General features: G+C 36.9%; 1 protein-coding gene across 30 annotated transcripts in view; it reads right to left on the reverse strand.

The window, feature by feature from the left end:
* The window catches only part of BBS9 (Bardet-Biedl syndrome 9), a 444,711-nt gene that overhangs the window by 322,076 nt on the left and 100,692 nt on the right, over window positions 1-21,943 (reverse strand). For all 30 annotated transcript variants that reach the window (XR_014834269.1, XR_014834283.1, XR_014834268.1 and 27 more), the window contains 2 exons: window positions 13,724-13,898; window positions 4,529-4,613 (listed from right to left, as the gene is read on the reverse strand). Coding sequence is in view for 13 of the 30 variants with exons in the window: in XM_085005856.1 (XP_084861982.1) it covers window positions 4,529-4,613; window positions 13,724-13,898 (260 nt within the window). In the remaining 17 variants the exon portion in view is untranslated. The remainder of the gene's footprint in view (window positions 1-4,528; window positions 4,614-13,723; window positions 13,899-21,943) is intronic.

The raw sequence follows: 21,943 nt of genomic DNA on the forward strand, positions 1-21,943 counted from the left end.
TTAGAGTATTGACAATAAAAAGAAAAATAAACAAATGGGACCTACTCAAACTTCAAAGTTTCTGCACAGCAAAGGAAACCCTAAACAACACAAAAAGACAACCCACAGAATGGGAGAAAATCTTTGCAAATGAATCAACTGACAAGGGATTACGCTCCAAAATTTACAAACACCTTCTGCAGCTTCATACCAAAAAAAACAAACAACCCCATCCAAAAATGGGCAGAAGATCTAAACAGACAGTTCTCCAAAGAAGACATACAGATGGCCCAGAAACACATGAAAAGATGTTCAGTGTCACTCATTATTAGAGAAATGCAAATCAAAACCATGATGAGGTACCACCTTACATCAGCCAGAATGGCCAGCATCCAAAAGTCTACAAACAATAACTGCTGGAGAGGGTGTGGAGAAAAAGGAACCCTAGTACACTGTTGGTAGGATTGTAAATTGGTGCAACCACTGTGGAAAACAGTATGGAGATTCCTCAGAAAACTAAACATAGAACTACCATTTGACCCAGCAATCCCACTCCTGGGCATCTATCCGGAGAAAACCACGACTCGCAAAGACACATGTACTCCAATGTTCATTGCAGCACTATTTACAACAGCCAAGACATGAAAACAACCTAAATGTCCATCGACAGAGGAGTGGATCCAGAAGATGTGGGACATATACACAATGGAATATTACTCAGCCATCAAAAAGAACGAAATACCAGCATTCTTAGCAACATGGATGGACCTAGAAACTATCATGCTAAGTGAAGTCAGCCATACAATGAGACACCAACATCAAATGCTTTCACTGACATGTGGAATCTGAAAAAAGGACAGACGGAACTTCTTTGCAGAACAGATGCTGACTCACAGACATTAAAAAACTTATGGTCTCTGGAGGAGACAGTTTAGGGGGTGGGGGGATATGCTTGGGCTGTGGGATGGAAATCCTGTGAAATCAGATTGTTATGATCATTATACAACTACAAATGTGATAAATTCATTTGAGTAATAAAAAAATGAAAAAAAGATGATAGTAATTATATTGTTTTTTTCTTCTAAACACAAGAGTATGAAACTAGGAATCAATTACAGGAAAAAAAAACGGAAAAAGCACAAACATGTGGACATTAAACAACATGCTACCAAAAAGCCAGTGAGTCACTGAAGAAATCAAAGAGGAAATCAGAAAATCCTTCAAGACAAGCGAAAATGGAAAAACAGCTTTTCAAAATCTATGGGATACAGCAAAAGTCATTCTAAGAGGGAAGTTTATAGATACAGGCCTACCTCAAGAAACAAGAATCTTAAATAAACAACCTAACTTACTGTCTAAAGGAATTAGAAAAAGAACAAACAAAGCCTAAAGTCAGCATAAGGAAGGAAATAATAAAATCACAGAGGAAATAAATAGAATAGAGCCAAAAAACAAGAGAGAAGACCAATGAAAGCTAGAAGTGTTTTAGTTTGGTTTGGTTTGCCTTTGGTTTCAGTTTTTTGTTCTGGGGTTTTTTTGTTTGGTTTTTGCTGTACCTATGGCATGCAGAAGTTCCTGGCCCAGGGATCAAATCCATACCACAGCAGTAACCAGAGCCACAGCAGTGACAATGCCAGATCCATATGGAGCCACCAGGGAAGTCCAAGAACTGGTTTTTTGAAAAGATAAACAATATTGATAAAGCTTCAGCCAGTCTCACCAAGAAAAGACCCCAAAAAGCAAATGAAATGAAAGAAGAGAAATAACAACCAATACCACAGAGACATACACCAAAAAAAAAAAAAAAAATCATAGAAGAATACTACAGACAGATGCCAAAAAAACTAGACAACCTAGAAGAAATGGACAACCTTCTAGAAATACATAACCTGCCAAGACTGAATCAGGAAGAAATAGGCAATCTGCACAGACAAATCACTAGTAATGAAATTGAATTTGTAATAAAATAAAAACTTCCCACAAAACAAAAGTCCAGGACCAGACAGGAGTTCAAAGGCAAATTCTACCAAAAATATAAAGAACTCCTACCTATTCTTCTCAAACTATTCCAAAAAATTAAAGAAGACAGTACTCCCAAATTTGTTCCACGAGCCCATAATTGCCTTGATACCAAAACCAGACAAAAATACTACAAAAAAAGGAAAATTACAGGCTAATACCTTTGATTAATATAGATACAAATATCCTCAACAAAATATCAGTAAACTGAATCCAACAATATATAAAAAAGATCATACACCATGCTCAAGCTGGATTTATTCCAGGGATTCAAAGATGGTTCAATATTTGCAAATCAATCAATGTGATACACTATCTTAACAAATTGAAGAATAAAAAACACATGATCATCTCAATAGACACAGAAAAGGCATCTGACAAGATTCAACATTTATTCATGATAAAAACTTTCATCAAATATGGTATAGAGGGAGCATAGCTCAACATAATTAAGGCCACTAATGACAAATCCAAAGCTAACACCATACTCAATGGTGAAAATTCAGGAGTTCCCGTCGTGGCGCAGTGGTTAACGAATCCGACTAGGAACCATGAGGTTGCGGGTTCGGTTCCTGCCCTTGCTCAGTGGGTTAACGATCCGGCGTTGCCGTGAGCTGTGGTGTAGGTTGCAGACGCGGCTCGGATCCTGAGTTGCTGTGGCTCTGGCGTAGGCCGGAGTCTACAGCTCCGATTAGACCCCTAGCCTGGGAACCTCCATATGCCGCGGGAGCGGCCCAAGAAATAGCAACAACAACAACAAAAGACAAAAAGACAAAAGACAAAAAAAAAAAAAAAAGAAAATTCAAAAGATTTTCTGCTAAAAGCAGGCAAAATTCAAGGATGCCCATTCTCACACTTCTGCTTAACATGGTATTGGACATCCTAGCCATAGCAATCAGACAAGGAAAAAGTAACAAATCATGAAGGAAGGAATAAAACTATCATTCTTTGCAGATATAACATGGTACTATATATGGAAAACCCTAAAGTCTTCACCAAAGAACTATTAGAATTAATAAATGAATTCAGTAAAGTTGTAGAATACAAGATTAATATATATAAACCTGTTTTTTTCTAAATATTAGTAATGAATTGTCAGAAGAGAAAATAAGAAAACAATCCCATTTAAAATCACATCAAGAAGGATAAAATACCTAGGAATAAACTTAACTAAAAGGTTAAAGACCGATACTCTGAAAACAATAAAGCATTGAGGAAGAATCTTGAAAATGATACAAAGAAATGAAAAAATATCCCATATTCTTAGATTAGAAGAATTAATATTTAACATCAAAGTGTCCCTACTACCCAAAGTAATCTACAGATTTAATGCAATCTCTATCAAAATATCCATGACATTTTTCACAGAACTAGAACAAATAATCCTAAAGTTTATATGGAACCAAAAATGACTGAATTACCAAAGAAATTTTGAAGAAAAAAAAAATAAAAAATAACAAAGCTGGAATTAAGTCTGCACTACAGACTGACTTCAGACTGTACTACAAAGCTAACAGAATCAAAACATCATGGTACTGGAACAAAAACACATAGATCAGTGGAACACAATAGAGAGTCCAGAAATAAACCTACACACCACTGACCAATTAAACTATGACAAAAGAGGCAAGAATATTCAATAGAAAAAAGACAATCCCTTTGATAAATGATGCTAGGAAATCTTGGCAGCTACATGTAAAAGAATGAGATTAGAACATTTCATCATACCATGTACAAAAATAAACTCAAAGTGGATTAAACACCTAACTGTAAGACCAGAAGCTATAAAATTCAAACAATGGAGTTCCTGTCGTGGCCCAGCAGAAACAAATCTGACTACTGTCCATGAGGATGAAGGTTCAATACCTAGCCTTGCTCAGTGGGTTAAGGATCCAGCATTGCTGTGAGCTGCGGTGTAGGTCACAGACGAAGCTCAGATCTGGCACTGCTGTGGCTGTGGTGTAGGCTACAGCTTCGATCCCTAGCCTCAGAATCTCCATACGCCTCAGGTGCAGCCCTAAAAGGACAAAAAAAAATTCACACAATGTTTCTTCAAACTACTTTTCAAGTTATCAAACTTCTACCCTTGTCTTTGAATTAATATTATCTTTGTAAGGCTGTGAATTTTCATCTTTTACTTGTACATTTCATCTTGCTTACTAGTAGCAACTTTTTTGCTCACTAATAGCAAGTCTTTTGCCTATTAAAGGAATTTTTTAATTTTTCTGTTTTTTATTTTGTTAGTCTATAGTCACTTCAGTTAAAAGGGACCCCACCTGGACATTTATAATCTAGTGGTACAGATCTATAATCTGGTATAATCTAGTGGTACAGATCTATAATCTGGTCTCCATTGCTCAATAATAACAGCCAATAAAATTCTTTGATCACTGATATAATCTTAACATAGAAAAGAGAAATGGCTCAAATACATGTATTTTAATTTTTTCCCATGAATTCTTATTCTGAATAAACATCTGTGATTAGATATAACATTAATAAAATTTTTATACATTAAAAAAGGCCTTACAACTAGTCTTTTTCCAGAACCGAGTTTTTGCTGTTCAGTCTCTTGTCTTTTATCTGCATCCGTTGCAAAAGCAAGTACTTGGTATCTGTTTGAAAGACATGGAATAATTGTAAGTGAATATATGGTTAAAAAGTGTAAATTGTTTTAAACTTTAAAAATGCATAATCTCAATATAACAAATTTTAAAATGCACATAATCTACAAACCTTATAAATGATTTTTTCCTTGATTTTAAAAATTATAAAATTTAGTAATGAATACTTACTGAATGATACTATGACATAAGAGTATGTAAAACTGTAATGATAAAGAAATTACAAACAGCTGGCTATGACCCGGAAACTAACACCATTACCATAAAACTAGAGACTGCAAGCCATGTGGCAGAGCAGTTCTTCTGAGTTCCCTTACCCTGATGCTCTCCACCCAGGCACCCTTTCCCAATAAATTCTTTTGTTTTCCAGGAAAATAAAAATAAAAAGAAACAAAGAAATTATAACTACACATCTCAAAATTCAATATTAGGAAAATAGCTCTGCCTAATACCAAAGCATTTCCATTAGGATTTTACATGACAAATAACAATACTTAAGAAAGATCTAGGACCAAAACACAAAATAAAAAAAAAAAAAAAAATACAAATAATGTAAAGCAACTAGATGTAGTAGAAATAATTCATATGTAATCTACGGACCCCAGAAGACCTACATTTAACTAAATCATTAACTAGTTCAGTAAATTTTTGAAAATTAACCACTCTGTCTTATCTTTCCTATCTATAAAATAGGAATAATAATCTTTAATTCAAGCATTGTTTAAAAGAATTTTAAAATAATTTAGTGCCTAGTACAGTACCTGGTATATATTTGATGCCCAATTACTGACTGATAGATTGACAGATAAATACAGATTTATATATACATAGAAATAAATCACCTAGTAACTTACTTGGTATGCAATAATTTTTCAATAATGGACATTATGACTTTCTATAAGCATTTTACAGTTTATCTCAATATTAATATTTAACTCAAATCATTCTTAAAAGCAACTTATAAATATCTTTTAGTTTAGAAATGATTTAAACTAAAAAATTTAAATTCTCTTATTTCTCATTAATTTATGTTATATTGCTAGAGTAATAATCCTATTCAAAATGAAGAAACTTTAGGCTTATAGATTCCTTTCCCTCCTATTGATTCTTGCATTGCTCTCTGATAACTAAGAGGAAAATTAGATATATTCAGACATCTTATATTATCTAAGAGAAAGATATAGGTTAAACATCAGGGATCTGAATGGCTAAAGATAATGTGGAATATCTAAATAAGCACTGAAATATATACTGGTATTCTTATTGTCCTATACCAACTCTTACAGCAACCTATCTCAATCAGGAATACTTCATATATAAAAAGTCTCCAATTTTCAGTGGATCCAGAATGACTATGATTTAAGATAGATTCTGCAATGCATTCATGAAAATTGGTCTTACAGTTAATAAGAAAGCTTAATGTATATAAATTTCATTTGTTCAATAACATATAGCAGGGATCTTATACAAGGATTAAAAAGGGGAAAAATTACTGCATGGTCTATATCCATCCGGACCTTCCAAAGTGGTTGTGGAGACTTATATTCAAATTAATAACTGCAACTCAAATGTGCCCTGTGCTAATAGAAGGTATGCAAATAGTATTCGAGGGAACATGGTGGCAGAAACAGGTAATTGGAGTGGAGGAAATATTTATGTTTTTATTATCAGTTCAGGAAGAGGAAGCTAAATTATAGAATGAGTGAAAACTCATCGTGCTATCAAAGAGGTAAAATGAATTATCAAACCAAACAGCACAGGCAAAGGCATGCAGCAGTAAAAGAGAGATGAAAGGCTGTGGCAGGAGTTTAGGAGAGATGCATGGCAGGAGTCACAGAAAATGAGACAAAAAAGGTAGGAGGCTGAAGATCTCAGCCTTGTAAAACCATGCTAAAAAAAAAAATTCCATAAGCAGCTCCAACAAATATCTCCATACCATCTGAGACTGACTTTCAAAATCCTTAAGTCTTCAAAAGTGCCAAATAATTAGATCTCCTATTCCAACCTCCAAATAGGATTGTTTTACTCTTTCTGGTTCACGGTAACAGAAATAGTAGGCACTGGTGACTAGAACATCAGCCCAGAGCTGGTCTTGCTATGGATCTAACCTCAGGTAATTAATGTCATAGGGAGTTCATTTTCTGTAGACACTAACCTACTAGAGGATGACATGGATATTAATGAGGTTGCTGCAAAAATCCAAAGCTTTTGAGCTGTTTGAAGCTTCTTATATAACTACAGAGAGTTACTATTTCAACTGAGGCATTAGTGAACCCCTAAAGTGGCCTCATTAACATCAAAACAGCAGGCAGAGACACAGCCAAAACTGACTCCCGATTTCTAAATCCAGACCAATTCTCTTCCTGGAGACAACTCAGAAGAGTATTTTATTATTAAACATAACTGACAGCAAATTCAGATGATGATAAACTTACAATAGAATCTATTTTATGGTTCTTCCTTAAATCCTCTTAACTCTGACTAACAATGTACATGGAAACTTATTTCCAAAACCGAACAATTTGAAGCAGACTTGCAAATTCTGAAATAAGAAAACACTTGGATTTTTTTTCTCACCACTCAAGTGTTCAGTGATATAAGCTAAAGAATAAAATTCCCTTGCTGAGACTGCTGAAAGAATAATCAGGTCCGATACAAAAAGATTTCATCCAAGAGTGTCATACATGTTTTTCAGAACAGAAAGGCACTAACCACAGATTCAGCAAGTTCAGATGAACAGTGGTGCTTTTTGACTCAATAGCCACAAAAGCTTAACAGGTCCTGTGGAGTACCAGTGACAAACTCAACCATATGATTTAGTGCTCTTCTCTATCACATCATTAAAACAGCAGCAAGTAACTGAAACATGGATTGAGGTGTCACAGAACACCAAGGTAAACCCTCCAAGATCACTTGCTTTCAAATGAAAAATAGTTGTCACCCCAAAGAGTACCAAGAAATTTGGAAACTTCGATAGTTAACTTGGAGAACTTTGATAGTTAACTCTACTAGAGTTGGAAGGTCTCAATACAGAGCATTACTATTTTCATTCCAACTATAACTAAAACATTCTTGATTATGACAAGGAAAATCATTTTCACTGAAAGATATTAGTGAAAATGATTTTCCTTGTCATAATCATATTTTGCCAGTAACAAAATAGAGGTTTTCCTCATAAAATTTCACTCCTTTATTAAGGTCTTATTATATTAAATATCTACTACCAGCAAGGTATAATGCTAGGCACTTCAGGGGATACAAAACCCCTGCCATCAAGGAACATTTAGCCTAGTCAAGAAGAAAAAACAAATAAATACAGTATCAGTGAAAGCGTGCACAGTGCTTATGGAAAGCAGTGAAAAAGTAACTCTGAACTGAGAAGGAGATGTTACTGACAGCTAGGTCACGCAAGAACTAAAAGGGGAGCAGGAAGTCTTCCAGACCTAATTTTCATTTGCAGAAAAGGAAGAAAAAGCATTTCAGACATAGCATAGCATGAGTAAAAGAGGAGAGAGAAAGAGAGAAGCCCTGAATATATATAGACAGCAGCAAATATTTCAGTTTGGCAAGAGCCTAAGGTTGGTGAAGAACACAATCTTCTTTTTAAAATATTATCCATTAAATTCAACAAACACATTTTACAATGTAGATTTATTTTTTTTTTCCCACTGTACAGCAAGGGGGTCAGGTTATCCTTACATGTATACATTACAATTACGTTTTTTCCCCCACCCTTTCTTCTGTTGCAACATGAGTATCTAGACATAGTTCTCAATGCTATTCAGCAGGATCTCACAACTTAGAATAGATTTACAATGTAGATTTAAAGCCTATTGTCTACTTAGCAATGTATTAGAAGCCACTCAGGAGTGCAAAGGAAAGTGTATAGCAAAGAGGAGAGAAAGATAAAGCTCATGGCAATATACTTTTCAGGTAGCCTCCTTACATTCAATTCTTTTTCTTTTTTTTTTTCATTTGTCTTTTTGGGGCCACACCTACAGCATATGGAGGTTCCCAGGCTAGGAGTCTAATCATAGCTATAGCTGCTGGTCTATGTCACAGCCACAGCAATTTGGGATCCAAGTCGTGTCTGCAACCACAGCTCACAGCAACACCGGATCCTAAACCCACTGAGCAAGGCCAGGGATGGAACCCACGTCCTCATGGATTCTAACTAGTCAGGTTCGCTACTGCTGAGCCAGGACAGGAACCCCCTCAATTCTTATTTAAAGGTGTCACCTCTAGGCCTCCTCAGTGTCCTGTGCACAGCACTGCTATATCCTGTATCACGATGAACTGAAACAGCTGATGGACTTGCTGCCTCCCCCACTTGCTGGCATAGTACTGGAGAACCTGAGACAGGTCTTATCTGACTTTGCATTTCCAGTACTTTGCACGGCGTGTGGCACAGAGAAGCCTCTTGAAAAACACTTGCTAAATGGAGTTCCCATTGTGGGAGTTCCCGTTGTGGCTCAGCGGAAACGAATCTGACTAGCATCCATGAGGATGCAGGTTCAATCCCTGGCCTCGCTCAGTGGGTTAACAGATATGGCATTGCTGTGAGCTGTGGTATAGGTCATAGACATAGCTACCAGTAGCATCTGGTGTTGCTGTGGCTGTGGCATAGGCTGGCGGCTACAGCTCCTGAATCAACCTCTAGCCTGGGAACCTCCAACTGCCATGGGTGCAGTTCTAAAAAGAGAAAAAAGTGTTTGCTAAATGAATGACTGAACCAATGAACTGAATTAGTCCTTCGGCAAACAGGACTGCTGTCAGGAACTTGATATGCAAGACATACTCTCGGACATTTTAGCACAATACAAAAATGCAATATATAATATTAGGCAAAAATCAGTGTTTGGGGCAATAATACATCTCATAGGTGAAGAAAGGAGGATATTTGAGCCAATTAATTTTAAAAAGTCCCTCCAAATCTGAAAGTCCACTTAACAGAGGTAAAATGGGACTGGAGTATAAAGAGCACTGACTGTCATATAAGGTTTAGATGTTTTTCTTTTAACGGACAACAAAAAGTATTCTGGCTTACAGAGGTATTTTAAAAGAACAGATATAGGAAATGCCCTTCAAAGTCTAGATTAGAGGTTAGAAAACTAGAAATCCAAGTCAAAAAATAAAGGCATGAATGCCAGTGGGAATGGGGAAGCAAGGGCTGAGTAAGACCAGGAAAAAAGTAGAAAAGTCATGATTTACTAACTGAATAATTCTGACAAGCAAAGGAAAAAAAAGAGAGAGAATAAAAGATAATCCAAAGTTTGCACAAACACAGGGAAAAAAAAAAAAAGTCAAACAATTCTCTCACTTCAAAAGTAAAACAACATTCAAAGTGTGTCCTTGAATTAGAATCACCTGGAGTGTGTATTTGCAATGACAATTTCTGAGTCTTTTCCCCAAACACACTAAATCAAAATCTAGGGGGTTGAGAATTGAGAATCTACAAATGTGCGTTTTATTTATTTACTTTTGGCCATACCTGGGGCATGTGGAAGTTCCCAGGACAGGGATCAAAACTGTGCCTAAGCAGTGACCCAAACCACAGAAGTAACAACACTGGATCCTTCACCCACTGCAACACGAGAACTCCCAAATGTGCATTTTATAAGAGGATGCTCTGGAGCTCCCGCTGTGGTTCACTGGGATCGGCGGAGTCTTAGGAGCCACTAGGATGAGAGTTCGGTCCCCGGCCTCAGCCCAGCACAGTAGGTTACGGACCAGGTGTTGCTGCAGCTGTGGCTTGAGTCCCGATAGTGGTTCTGATCTGACCCCTGGCCTGGGCGCTCCATATGCCATGGGGCAACAAAAAAAATGACCCCAAAAAGGATGCTCTGGTGATTCTTATGCACACTGAAGTTTGTAACTCATAGCCTTCTCTAGTTATCCTATTTGGAAATAACTGATCTGTTTTTAAAGTAATTAAACATCAATTTCAAAAATGAAAATGAAGGAGTTCCCATTGTGGCTAGCAGATTAAGAACCCAACATAGTATCTGTGAGGATGTGTGTTCAATTCCTGGACTCATTCAGTCAGTTAATGATCTGGCGTTGCCACAAGCCGCAGCATAGGTCACAGATGCGGCCTGAATCTGGTGCTACCGTGGCAGTAACATAGGCCAGCAGCTACAGCTCTGATTCAACCCCTAGCCTGGGAACTTCCATATGCTGCAGGTGCAGCTGTAAAAAGAAAAAAAAAATGAAAATGAATTTTGTCATAAAAGCCTTTTCTTTTAACTGATTACATTTTAACTGATTATAGATTTAATGAAGCCTCCAAAGAACTCCCATCCTAAATTACACCAGGGCTTATCACTTAGTCTATAAAATTTGAATGTGTCTATAAATACAACATACTACTTAATGTCATAAACCCTCTGGATGGTCATCAATTCACAATAATCACATCTCCCTTGCATTTTTACCACTATGAGAGGTCCACATAATAAATAAAGTATGCAATTTTTAGTCCAGATGGAGATGAATTTAATAAATCAGTTATCTTGGAGAATTACCACAGTTAAAACCATGTAAGTTTCTTTGAAATTAAACTTTCACATTAAGGAAACCTACACATTTCCTCATCCAATCAGTCCTGGAGTTATTACTAAATTAATTCCTATTCACATATTTCAAAGAGTAAGTCACAGAACATTCAAATATTTGTATCATGACCCCATGTTACTTACACTGCTAGTATCTTGGCAAGAGTTAAGGCACAGAACTGAGTGGAAAGCTGAAAAGCAGATCTTCTCAATATTGCTTAAGTATTGTCACGTTTAAAATAATTTTATACAGATATTTTTCTCAGCCTCTCAAAATAATTATAATATTTTATTTATTACCAGTAATAATGCCACAATTCATTCATTTCCTTCGGACAAGAGCCACAGGAGTTGTAGAAGGAATAGGACATAGTGATACGTTACCTCTATCAGTTTAACTTCTTTTTTTTTTTTTGTCTTTTTGCCATTTCGTGGGCCGCTCCCACGGCATATGGAGATTCCCAGGCTAGGGGTCGAATCGGAGCTATAGCCACAGGCCTACGCCAGAGCCACAGCAACGTGGGATCCGAGCTACGTCTGCAACCTACACCATAGCTCACGGCAACACCGGATCCTTAACCCTCTGAGCAAGGCCAGGGATCGAACCTGCAACCTCATGGTTCTTAGATTCATTAACCACTACGCCACGACAGGAACTCCAGTTAACTTCTGCTTAGTCACAAACATTTGCTTATTTTCAGAGTGTTAAATCCTAGATGTCTTAAACAATAATATTCAAAATGCAGACTGTCACTTATGAAGGCAAAACTATATTAGCTTGCTATATACACAATATTAAAACTTGAAGACAAAAACTTATGGCTGTTGCCTGATGAATTTATATTTTCTTCCTGCCTTGGGAAAAATCATGTGGCCAAAAATAATACTGAAAGCTATAATGAAGTGCTGCTTAGATGATTAAAGTTCTAAATGCTGCCATTAGTAAGATAACAACAATGAAGTTACTGAAGACATAATTTTCCAAGTCTATTTCTTTTCCCAGAATGGATTTCTACTTTTTTTCCCCCATTCTCCCTCTAACAAAAAAACATAGCCTCCAAAAACTCAAAACTATAATTTTTATTGAAATTTAGCTAGTAGAGGAGAAAAAGCTTTCTCTCAAACACAATGCACCAGAATCAATAAAAATCTCTAGCAAAAAGGATAAGCTGTTTTCATAGGCTCATTCTGATACTTTTGTAAATTGTTCTTTTTAAAACATTCATAACAACACTTTATTTCTTGCCAGTATTCTTCTTATGTCATGCACATTCTTTTTTTGTTATAAAATCATTTTGTATGTGTATTTGTATCCTGCTTTTTTCACTTACACTGTGTTTTATTTTCATAATTCAGGGAATAATCATAATAATTACTGAACATTTTCATTCGGGGGGGGGACTTGACATACACTTAATCCTTTTAAAAAGTTATGAGGTACCACATCATACCAGTCAGAATGGCCATCATTAATAAGTCCACAAATAACAAATGCTAGAGAGGGTGTGGAGAAAAGGGAACCTTCCTACACTGTTGGTGGGAATGTAAATTGGTACAACCACTATGGAAAACAGTATGGAGGTACCTCAGAAAACTAAATATAGAATTACATATGACCCAGCAATCCCACTCTTGGGCACATATCCAAACAAAATTTTCTTTGAAAAAGACACATGCGCCTGCATGTTCACTGAAGCACTATTCACAATAGCCAAGACATGGAAACAACCTAAATGTCCATTGACAGATGAATGGATTATACGCAATGGAATACAACTCATCCATAAAAAAGGACAAAATAATGCCATTTGCAGCAACATGGATGCAACTAGAGGCTCTCATACTAAGTGAAGTAAGTCAGGAAGAGGAAGACAAATACCATATGATATCACTTATATCTGGAATCTAATACTTGACACAAATGAACCTTGCCATAGAAAAGAAAATCATGGACTTGGAGAATAGATTTGTGGTTTCCAACGAGAGGGAGTGGGATGGACTGGGAATTTTGCCTTTGGAATGGATAAGCAATGAGATCCTGCTGTATGGCACTGGGAACTATGTCTAGTCACTTACGATAGAGCAAGATAATGTGAGAAAAAGGAATGTATGTGTGTGTGTGTGTGTGTGTGTGTGTGTAACTGGGTCACCATGCTGTAGAGTAGGAAATTGGCAGAACACTGTAAACCAGCGATGGTGGAAAAAATAAGAATCATTTAAAAATAAAAATAAAAATTTTTAAAAATTGTCAAAATAGTTATTATTCCCTTTACAGCCAGGATATGGACACATGTTTAACCATCAAACAGCTGTGAGTAGCAAAATCAGGATTCCAACCCAAGTCTGCTTCTCTCCAAATCCTTCCTCTCAATCTCTGCACTATACCGCCTTTCAAATGCTTTATGATATGTAAATGATATTCTTTACATTTCATCAAAGAAATGACTTCTTTTTTATTTGCAATATTTAAGGTCTTTGTGGAAAAGAATTTATCAGCAACATATACACGAAAAATCATGATTCCAGAGATTCAACATCCAAACTTACTTATAACTTTCCACTTGTCTGCAGGAAGAAACAGTGATGAAGGAATCTGTACGGGAACTGTAGGCAAGAGGGCCAGGTAAAAGAGAACCAGGGAGAAATCTTCCAAAAGCATAGCTTTCCTGCTCAAATACCATCAGCATCCCATCCATAGACTGGATACAAATCAAATCACGACCTAAAGAAGAATTAAAGGAAACTAGATGACTTACAAATATAAATATATTTTTTAAAACCATTATATTATAAACATAATGGTTTTATCACTACACCCCACAAAGATGGCAATGTTAAATTTTACTCCAAAGGGCAAAATGAGCAGTTTAAATTTTAAAGTGCAGGGAGTTCCTTTTGTGCTGCATCCATCAGGATGCAGGTTGGATCACCGGCCTTGCTCAGTGGGTTAAGGATCCAGCGTTGCTGTGAGCTGTGGTGTAGGTCACAGACACAGCTTGGATCGGGAGTTGCTGTGGCTGTGGCACAGGCCAGCAGCTACAGCTCCAATTCAACCCCTAGTCTGGGAACCTCCATATGCTGAGGGTGCAGCCCTAAAAAAAAAAAAAAAAAAAAAAAAAAAAAAAAAAAAAAAGACAAAAACAATAAATTTTAAACTGCAAACTGATGAAGTTATCAGATTACTGTATATTAGTACAGATACATTTCCCACGTTTTTCATTGTTAAGAAGATGTCCATATATTTTTTATTATTTTATTTTTATTTTTTGTCTTTTTAGGGCCGCACTCATGGCATATGAAAGTTTCCAGGTTGGGAGTCAAATGAGAGCTGCAGCTGCCGGCCTCCACCATAACCACAGCAACGCCAAATCCGAGCTGCATCTGCAACCTACACGGCAACGCTGCTGGACCCTTAACCCACTGAGCAAGAACAGGGATCGATTCCACGTCCTCATGGATACTAGTCAGATTCGTTACCGCTGAGCCACAATAGGAACTCCAGAAGATGTATATAAATTTATTTATTTATTATATAATGATTTTTATTTTTTCCATTATAGCTGGTTTATAAATTTAAATAAATTTATTTTCATGAACCTAAGCTAAAATCTCTACCCCTAAGGAAAAAATCATGACTTTCCAAGATACCATTTTTTCCAAAATCAGAAATATAACATAAACTCTTCTGCATGAGGCTACTTTTCTTCATAGTATGTCAACCCCATACTTTCAAATGTCTTAGACATCAGTCAAACAGAGCAGACCAAACCTATAGACATGTATGAAGCACCAGTTTTACACAAAACAGTGTTGAGCACTGTTGGGAGAGGAAACTATTAGTACTGAAAATACTAATCACTGATTGCCCTAAACTATGGACTGACTTTGAAGTGTCTTCTACTATTAGTCTATAAATATAAACCACAAAATCTGGAGAGGGTGAGGAGAAAAAGGCACCCTCCTCCACTGTTGGTATGAATGTAAACTGGTACAACCACTATGGAAAACAATATGAAGGTACCTCAGGAAACTAAATATAGACCACATGATCCAACAATTCCACTGCTGGGCATATATCCAGACAAAACTTTCACTCAAAAAGATACATGCACCCCTATGTTCACTGCAGCACTATTAACAATAGCCAAGACATGGAAACAACCTAAATGTCCATCGATAGATGAATGGATCGAGAAGATGTGGTACGTATATACAATGGAATATTAGCCATAAAAAAGACAAACTAATACCATCTGCAGCAATATGATTGGATCTAGTGACTCTCACACTAAGTGAAGTAAGCCAGAAAAGAAAAAGATAAATACCATTACGACATTAATTATTTGTGGAATCTAAAATATGGAACAGATGATCCTATCTAAAAATAACAAACAAACAAACAGACAGAAAGCAGAAACAGATCATGGCCAAGAAGGGCAGACTTGGGATTCCCAAGGAGGAAAGGGGAGGGAGTGGGATGGATGGGCATTTGGGGGGATTTTGGGATACAAACTGTTATATTTGGAATGGATGGGCAACGGGACCCTACTGTACAACACAGGGAAATGTGTGTTGCTTGGTCACTTTGTTGTATAACAGTACTTGACGAAACACTGTAAATCAACTATACTTAAATAACAGTAATAATAATAAATAAAAATATTAGCATATATATAGAAAATAAAAAATAAATAAACCACAAAATCCACAGTTCTTAAAATACAGTAAGATGATGATGATGATTTCTATACTACATCTATACAGTATAGTATCCCCACAAAGATCCACTGGCTATAACTCTTCATGATCTGCTAGTGTGATTAGTATAGCCTATAATCTATTACATAGGGAAGAACCATGTCAAAGAAAAATTAAGCTGCTCATTAAGGGAATAAACAAAAGGTTAGTCTTTGAACTAATCTGTCATCTCTAACCCATACGTAGCATATAAAGTAAGTCCTGTAATAACTATTCCATATTACATTGGATATCAATGCCAATACAGTAAACCTAAATTTTGAAATTTAAATAACACTTCACTCAAAAAGAAATTAAATTGCATAGAAATGGGTGATAGTTTTATTATTATATCTGATTATGGACACAAGAGCAATTTTCAAAAAGGGAAATGTGTTGCCAGAGTTTTTAAAAAAGAAAAACTGAGATATGAGAGTATTTATTACTGCAACACACTCCACCCCATCTTGATTGATTCAGTAAATTCAACAACTTTTTTTTTTGCCCTCACCCATGGCATGCAGAAGTTCCCAGGCCAGGGATCAAACCTGCACCACAGCAGTAACCCAAGTCACAGAGTGATAATGCCAAGTCCCTAAACCACGAGGCCACCAGGGAACTCCTAAATTTAACAACTTTAAACAGTCTGAGAAATGTTTCAGGCTGAATATTGTCTTAGCATGTATTCACTAAACACACATCTGAACCACCCTGGGATTTCTAGAGAGAAAAGGATTGTTCATATTCATGCTGTTTTGAAAAGTAGTCTCTCCGTGTTCAAATTTTTTTGTAATGCATAATAGGTTTTGCAGCCACTGTTTCAAGTTTTTTAAATCTGTTTTCTAACTACTATGCTTATTAAAAGTCCCCCCAAAAAAGGTACGAGTTTATACAGATGTTGTATGTGTATGCATGGTGTACAAGTGTATTCACGGAGATATCCGTAGAAAAAGAGTATGGCACCTATCCATATTTTAAATATTTAGCAATCCTCCTGTCTGTACCAAGCCAAAATGAAAAAGAGTCGAAACATATGTTGCAAAGTCTTTGTAATGAAAATCATGCAAACAGGTAGGGTTCCCAGGTCTAATTCAGGGCATCAATTCTTATTTTAATTACGGTTCTAATACTTACAGTTCTCATAAACAAGTTACTGATATTTGCTGCTTCAGACTCTTCATTTACAAAATGAGTATATTTGCATAAGAGCTTCAAAGTTAGAGATAAGATTTAGTAGTCTCTTAACACCATATAACATAAATCATAGCATTATTATATAGTTATTTTTACCTGCTTCCCCAGCTCAAAAAGAAAAATAGCAAATTAGAAAGACATAAAAACACTGACAGCTATGAGCAGTGACAGCTGTGCCCTAACAAAAAAGACAACAGAACACGATGTTACTTAGGGGCAATTACTAGCCCTATATGTCTCAAAAAGAGAAATGTCATGTTAAAATGTACTAGCAGTTATTAAACGGATTTAATACAGTTTGGTATAGTTCAGCCATTTGCAAAAAAGAACTTGTGAGAAAAAAAAAGAACTTGTGGCAGAGATGCTAACTGCTCCCCCTAACAGCCATTTTCTCTTTTGGTACTTGACTTATCACTAGACATAGAGCCATCCAGACAGAATATAGTTTACATCTCCAGGCCTCTGTTACAGATATATCATATGATTACTTTCTTGCCAATGAGATGGGAATGGGGTGATATGTACAACATCCAGATATACCCTTAAAAGGACTCCCTTCCCCCTTTCCCAGCATGATGGTAGGGTGGGAACAACCATCTTGACCTCAGAGACAGAAGCTACATATTGAGAACAACAGAATTGCCTACCAGTCCTGGACCATTTCATCTCCAGGTGGTTAACTTTGACAGAAATAAATAAACATCTTCCTTAATTAAGTTGGGTCTTTATTAAAAACAATCAAACCTGTATCTTAAATAACACAGATCTTATCTGAGCCAAAAGATCCATCCAGCTTTGTTGACTCTTATAATTCAGTTTCACTCGACCAGATGCTAGTACCAAAAACAACCAGATACAGAAGACACTGGGACAACTTAGGAAATTGGACTATGACTGCATGTTCAATAATATCAGGAATTAGGGTAACTTTCTTAAGTGTGATCATGGTATTGTGATTACATAAGAGATTCTTACCAGATGTGTGCTGCAATAGTTATGAGGAAAGTGGCACAAGATCTATACTTTAACTTTCAAATGATTAATTTTAAAAAATATAGAGGGAGTTCCCATCATGGATCAGTGGTTAACGATCCCAACTAGGAACCATGAGGTTGAGGGCTTGATCCTTGGCCTTGCTCAGTGGGTTAAGGACAAAAAATAAAGACAAAAAGACCAAAAAAAAAAAAAGGAGTTCCCATCGTGGCTGAGTGGGTAACGAACCTGACTAGGAACCGTGAGGTTGCAGGTTCGATCCCTGGCCTTGCTCAGTGGTTTAAGGATCTGGCTTTGCCATGAGCTATGGTGTAGGTCGCAGACGCGGCTCGGATCCCATATTGCTGTGGCTCTGGCGTAGGCCGGCAGCTACAGCTCAGATTAGACCCCTAACCTGGGAACCTCAATAAGCCACAGGAGTGGCCCTAGAAATGGCAAAAAGACAAAAGAAAAAAAAAAAAAAAGACCAAAAAACGTGTATATACACATACACATTTACAACTGTTGACTCTATTTTTTGGCCTTTTTTTTTTGCTTTTCAGGGCCGTACCCATGGCATATGGAAGTTTCCAGGCTAGGGGTCGAATAGGATCTACAGCTGCCAGCCTACACCATAGCCACAGCAATGCAGGATCTGAGCCAAGTCTATGAACTACACCACAGCTCGGGGGAATGCTGGATTCCTTAACCCACTGAGTGAAGCCAGGGATGGAACCCACAACCTCATGGATCCTAATGGGGGGTCATTAACCACTGGGCCATGAAGGGAACTCCCACAACTGTTGGCTCTAAATGGTGGAAACATGGGTGCTCATGTTATTTTTTCTGATATTTAAACCTTTTTACCATACGAATATAGACAAAATAAAGTGTGCAAATATATTCCTTTGGTATACAAATGCAATTTCTTAACCATCAAGGAGGGAACTGAGCATTAACAAGTTGAATAGGACCTCAGAGAAGAGCAAAAAAATTAATCTTAATAAGTCAAGAATCAGAGATGGAAAATACTCAATCAATGAAATACAACATGCAATGACCTTGACCTTTGGGGGAGGATAGTACCATAACCAAAATATGAGGTCAAGGCATGTATACTTCCAAGCAGAATTAACAATAAAATTTAAGTTCATTTCAGACTTCCCACCATAGCACAGTGAGTTAAGAATCCTACTGCGGTGGCTCTGGTTGAAGCTGCGGCTTGGATTCAATCCTTGGCCCAGGAACTTCCATATTCTCTGTGTGTGGCCCAAAAAAAAGGAGTAAGAAAAAGAAAAAATGTGAGTTCATTTCTTTTTTTTTTTTTTTTTTTTTTTTATGGCCACACCTGTGGCACATGGAAGTTCCTGGGCTATGCCACCACTTATGCAATATGGATACTTAACCCACTGAGCCAGGCCAGGGATTGAACCCGTGTCCTCACAGACGCTATGTCAGGTTCTTAACCCACTAAGCCACAATGGGAACTCTGTCACTTCAATATGTTGAACGTCACTGAACCACAAATCTTCCAGTCTCACAAAGTCCTTAAATAAGTGGTCCTCAAAGTGTGGTTCCCAGACCACCAGCATCAGCATAGTCTAGGAATTTCCTGGAAATACAAATCTTAGGATCCCACTCTCAATCTACAGAATCAGAAACTGATGTTAGGGTCCAGCAAGTGTGTTAACGAGCCCAGAGGCTATACAATGCATGCTAAAGTTTGAGAACCACTGCTTTCGCATAGTATGACAAAGAGCTAGAACCCCAGAGAAAATTTAGCTCCTTAGCATGATATAGGAAGTCTTATTTCCTGAAACTCTAGCGATATAGAGGAGAGTATTTAATATATTATAATGTCCACATGGGCTGCCTCTATATTCAGATAATCTGGGTTTGAGTCCAGCTCGACCAATTATTAGCTGTGAGTTTGGGCTTATGTTTCCTTATCTGCAAGATGGTGTACCTACCTGAGTTAGCTGTTGTGACAATTAAGTAATGAATGGAAACTAGATCCAACAAGTATTAAATATTGCATCACATTATTATTTTATTATTATTCTCTAAGTCTCATACTATGTGTTATATTAATATTTAACTACTTGCTGTTTCACACACACACCATGATGGTGAACAGTTTCTTGCTTTTTGCTTATATTATTACCTTTCAAAAAAAAAAACAACTCTTATACTTTCCTTCCCCTAGGATAGTGAACACTTGCTGGATGTCTCCTGGTCATCCATTCCCTGCTCCTTCCATCTTTAACCTTGAAGCTTTAATGAGACTGACTTCATTCTAAGCTTGAGGGTAGGTAAGGCCCTGACTTATGTAAACTAATTAGTATTCCACTAGTCATAGTGATTGGTTAAGGGATGGTTATAATTTACAGTTTCTAATGAAAGAAACTACATCTCTAAACTGAGCTGAAACTAGAGAAAAACTTACTCTTCCCCGTGGGAGGAGGATATGGCCTGGAATCACAGAAGCCATTTGGCTTTTACAAGGGTGCAGTTAAGACAGCACCATGGAAGACACTGTTTGAGCCTCACTTGGAGCCAAACCTACCCGTGAACTTTACAGGCCATAAATTTTCACAAATATTGAAGCTGAGTTGCATCTCTGTCCCTGAATCAAGTAGATCAACTCATTTGTCCTCTGAGAGATATTAAAGGCTGACGCTCATAACTTCCCAGAAATCTTCTCTTTCCCCTTCAATCACCCTCTATCTCAATTCCCACAGAGTCCCATCCTTACCTCCATCTTACGACTAACCACCGATTTACATGACCTGGTTTTCTGTGCCTTTCATTCACCCTAGATTAAATTCAAAGGCAGGAAGGCATATCTTATTCATCTCTGTAAATCCAAAATATAGAAAATTCTTGACACAGAGGAGATACATTAATAAATGTCTATTGAGCTAAAGTAAGCTAGGCAAAATAATTTATTCATCTGCAGCTTAGATTGTTAGAGACTTCATTCTATGTGTTTCACATACTGCATTCTAAGTACATGAAAAATGCTTTATTTATTATAATCCTGGCTGCTGATGTTTAGAAAAATGTAGGGATAAATCCAAAACATTACTCAAAAATAAATAAATAAATCTTTCAAATCACTGCTTTGGAAACCAGTTCAGAATACATACCAAAGGCTCCCCTTACAGATAATGGGAACAGAAAGAACAGTCTAGAGAAGCTATGAAAGTTTTGTAGTTCTAATAGAACAGAGCCAACAGGAAGCCTTCATAAAAGTGATGGGATTTCAGGAGCTATTTAAATGACCTAGCCATGAACCATACTCTTATTAGAGTCTTTACCACATGCTTGGTATTATATTAGGAGCTGTAAGAAATATAGAACAACAGCAAATAAATACTACTGCCATTTACTAAGCACCTGTTATAGTCTCACCTTTGCACTAAACATTTACACACATATCAGCTATAATCATTAATGACACCAGTCCCATTTTACACATGAGAAGACTGAAACCTACAGAGCATAAATAATTTATCTGATGCCAAAAAGTTAAAAAATGACAGCTAGTGCTCAAGTCAGAATCTATCTGACTCTATTATACCACACATGCAAGTTTCCTGGGAGGCTCCATTATACCACACTGGATTTTTTTTTTTTTTTTAGGGTTCCTGGGCCAGGGATTGGATCCAGGCCACAGGTTCGACATAGGCCATGGTTTTGGCAATGCCGCTGGATCTATTTTTTAAAATAATGTAAGTTAAAATAAAATCTAAATGATATGCAACAGACTAAATGCTAGAGGAAATCAAAGAGCTTCATTACAAGTGAACTTTCCTGGAAAGGGTTCATGATAGAGGTAGGATGTATCCTACTTCTCAGCTG

The sequence above is a fragment of the Sus scrofa genome, chromosome 18, assembly GCF_054392235.1.
Source record: "Sus scrofa isolate SSC_HxYL_T2T_F1_AM1 chromosome 18, Sscrofa_HxYL_maternal_Yorkshire_Landrace_v2.0, whole genome shotgun sequence".
In the NCBI taxonomy this organism is placed as follows: Eukaryota; Metazoa; Chordata; class Mammalia; order Artiodactyla; family Suidae; genus Sus; species Sus scrofa.